Here is a 3,228-nt window from a genome sequence, read left to right on the forward strand (position 1 = left end):
CTCCGAAAATGGATGTGGCCATGTAGTTCCAGGCGACGTAAAATGGATGTACGTAACGCTAGTGTACGACCTAGAAAAAGCGTTACACGAAAAACGGCAGCGTGGCGACTCTCATTCTTCTCTCTGGTTTCATCCATGTATAATAATATGGCGCCGCGTAAAATGGCGCCACTATAGTGCGCATGTGCAATCGAGTCTAACCAAAAACAAAAAAAAACAATATTTTAAACACGTCCGTATTTGGGTTTTTTTCCTGTTTTCTACTTTATTAGTTGTATTTCACTAAGGAGGTTGGTTGCGGTTGGAGTTACGGTTGACAGTTGCGGATTGACCAATCAGCCGACAAGCTGCTTTGCTCTGATTGGTCAATCCGCAAACATCAACGGTACCCTCAACCGCAACCGAGCCCGCAAACCGTAGTGTAATACGGTCTTTAAGGTACCTTTACATGGCAGCATTAAGCGTCGAGCGTCTGCGCAGAAAAATGCGCAGAATTTAAAAGAGATAGATTCTAGGCTGAAATTAGATTCTGCGCAATTTTCTACGCAGACGCTCGACGCTTGACGCTGCCATGTAAAGGCACCTTAAGGCCATGTTTAACGCGCATGCGCGAGGAAGCGTCCCCGAGAACAACATTGCCTCTCTGGTACAAGGAGTTTAGTAGTTCTGCTCATGAAGGAAGAGTAAGGGTGCCATTACATGGAGCGCGGAAACGCGGATTAGCGTAACGCGGAACGAGAGTGAAACCAACTGCTTTCTGCTCTTTGCTTCTATATATGGTTAAGTTCCTTAACTTTTCGAGGTGAAAAGTGAATTCAACCGTGATACTTTATCTCGCCAGAACGTAGAAATTTATAGAAGAAAATAATAGTGAATTAAAAGTCGAGTTGATTAAATTCTCACTATATTAAAGAACAAAATTTTGTGACATTAAATGTGAGTGATAAACTTTATCAAAATTAATTAATGACAATATTTCTTTTAATCATATTTTTAATTTCATATTTAATGTTAATAGCTTTGAAAACTATCTTTTTGTATTTTACATAATTAGTTTTTAATTACATAATATTGGCGAAAATCTAATAGATGTAAAATGTACAAATATTTCTCTGACAGAAATGGAGGCTGTACTTCAACAAAAAGTCATAGATGTTGCCAATCATGTTGAGCAGCAATTGGATGCAGAGTTGGAAAAATTAGATAATTTGGATATCAGTGATTATGAGAAGATACGTGCACACAGATTAAATGAATTGAAGCAAATGCAAAAACAAAAACAGAATTGGCTATCTTTGGTAATATATCATGATATATGTAAGAAAAATATTAACATATCAAAAAATAGTAACATATGATATATGTAAAAAAAAACACACATGATATTTATTATTAGATTTCTAATATTGCATTAAAGGGAAATGTTATATAATATGTGTTAAATAAAAGAAATATTCAAATGTATATTAAAATATAGTATGTTATATATAATTATATATTATTACAGGGTCATGGAGAATATACAGAGATATATGATGAGAAAGAATTCTTTGAAATATCCAAAAAGTCAGAAAATATCGCCTGTTTATTTTATAAAGATGATTCTCAACGATGTAAAATTGTAGATTATCATTTCAAGATTCTTGCAAAAAGACACATTGAAGCAAGATTCTGTAAATTAAATGTAGAAAGATGTCCATTTTTGACTGGTATTATTAAGATATCTGTCTAAAATATTGTAGCAATATAGTATATTTGTTATATATAATGCATATTTATACATTACAGGACGATTACGGATTAAAATTATACCTACAATCACGCTAATTGTAAATGGTAAAACTAAGGATTATATTGTAGGCTTTACTGAATTAGGGAATTGCGATGATTTTTCTACAGAAACGTTGCAGTGTCGTCTAGCACAATCTGGTGTAATCAATTATGATGATGATTTACATTTTTCAGAAACTGGCAAAAAGCCATTTATATTTAAACCTTCAAAGCCTAAGACCATTAAGGGACACAATTCAGATGATTCTGATGATGATTAAAACTGTATTCAAATATGAAAATTTATACATAATTTTCACAATTTACATCATGCATTAAATTTAATTCTTATGCTTTTCTTGTTTAATAGTAAGCTGAACATATTTCATAATAAAAAAAAATTAATGTATTCTGTATTCTAACATATTTGGGATTATTTATATATGGCACAATAACTAGAATTATAAATTGCACCAATTTTCATTACTAATTTTTTTTTTTATTTTTGCTTATTTATCTATGAACACATTCTAAATTATATATATATTTTTGTATCAAAATATCTTAAACTTATAATATATATATCAAATTAGACTTTCCACATAAAATGTAATTTAGATTCTATTGAAATAAAGTTACTTTATAACAATTGTATTATATATATTTCATAATATTTTCAATATTCTAATATAAATATATATTTAATTATTATATAGTGAGAAGAAAAGGAGTTTTCTTAAGTAGAGAGAGAGAGAGAGAGAGAGAATTTAGAGAGAAAAGAAAAAAAAGAAAATTTATATCTTTAAAGTGTGAATTTACATATGTTTGAAACATTACAAAATAATATAAAATGAATCATAATATAAATGTTTAATTTTTATTTATATATTCATAAGATCTTACAAATGAGAGAAATAACATGACACTTTTTGTTTTACAATAGAAAGCAAAAAAATTATATTAGGTTTTTGAAACTAATTATAGAATATAAAAAAATAGTAACTTTATATTCCATATTAAACTGCAATATATTGTAAAACATGATAGATTGCTGTACAAGTTATCCAGAATATCACAGTAATAAGAATTGCAGTGACAAAAAAATGATTGTATATACAGGGTGCGGATTTATAGTGACGCGGGCATATTTTTCGGAAACGAAGTGAGATATCAAAAAATGTTTCAGACAAAAGTTGCATGGTTTCGAGGGGGCCACATGAAAGTAAAAATATTTAGTAAAAATATTTAGTAAAAAAAAAAATAATTGTTTTTAAGAAAAAGTATGTAATTATTTACAATGTATTTTTTAAAACAATTATTTGTTTTTTTCTTTACACTAATTGATTTGTCTCATTATTCTGTACATAAAAGTATTACGGTAAGATTATCGAAAACTAAATATTTTACGAGATATTTTATTTTTTATATCAAAATATGTCAGATTAAAATATAAAATAA

General features: G+C 28.8%; 1 protein-coding gene across 1 annotated transcript; it reads left to right on the forward strand.

Annotated features, from left to right (window-relative positions):
• The first annotated feature begins 750 nt into the window (after positions 1-750).
• LOC115238204 (thioredoxin domain-containing protein 9) lies at positions 751-2,189 on the forward strand. Its single transcript, XM_029811810.1, has 4 exons — positions 751-936; positions 1,120-1,298; positions 1,508-1,709; positions 1,789-2,189. Exons 2-4 carry the CDS (start codon positions 1,122-1,124, stop codon positions 2,049-2,051), a joined length of 642 nt encoding a protein of 213 aa, XP_029667670.1. The 5' UTR covers positions 751-936; positions 1,120-1,121; the 3' UTR covers positions 2,052-2,189.
• The last annotated feature ends 1,039 nt before the right edge of the window (positions 2,190-3,228 follow it).

This window comes from Formica exsecta, unplaced genomic scaffold (genome assembly GCF_003651465.1).
Source record: "Formica exsecta isolate Colony F162 unplaced genomic scaffold, ASM365146v1 scaffold329, whole genome shotgun sequence".
Taxonomy (NCBI): Eukaryota; Metazoa; Arthropoda; class Insecta; order Hymenoptera; family Formicidae; genus Formica; species Formica exsecta.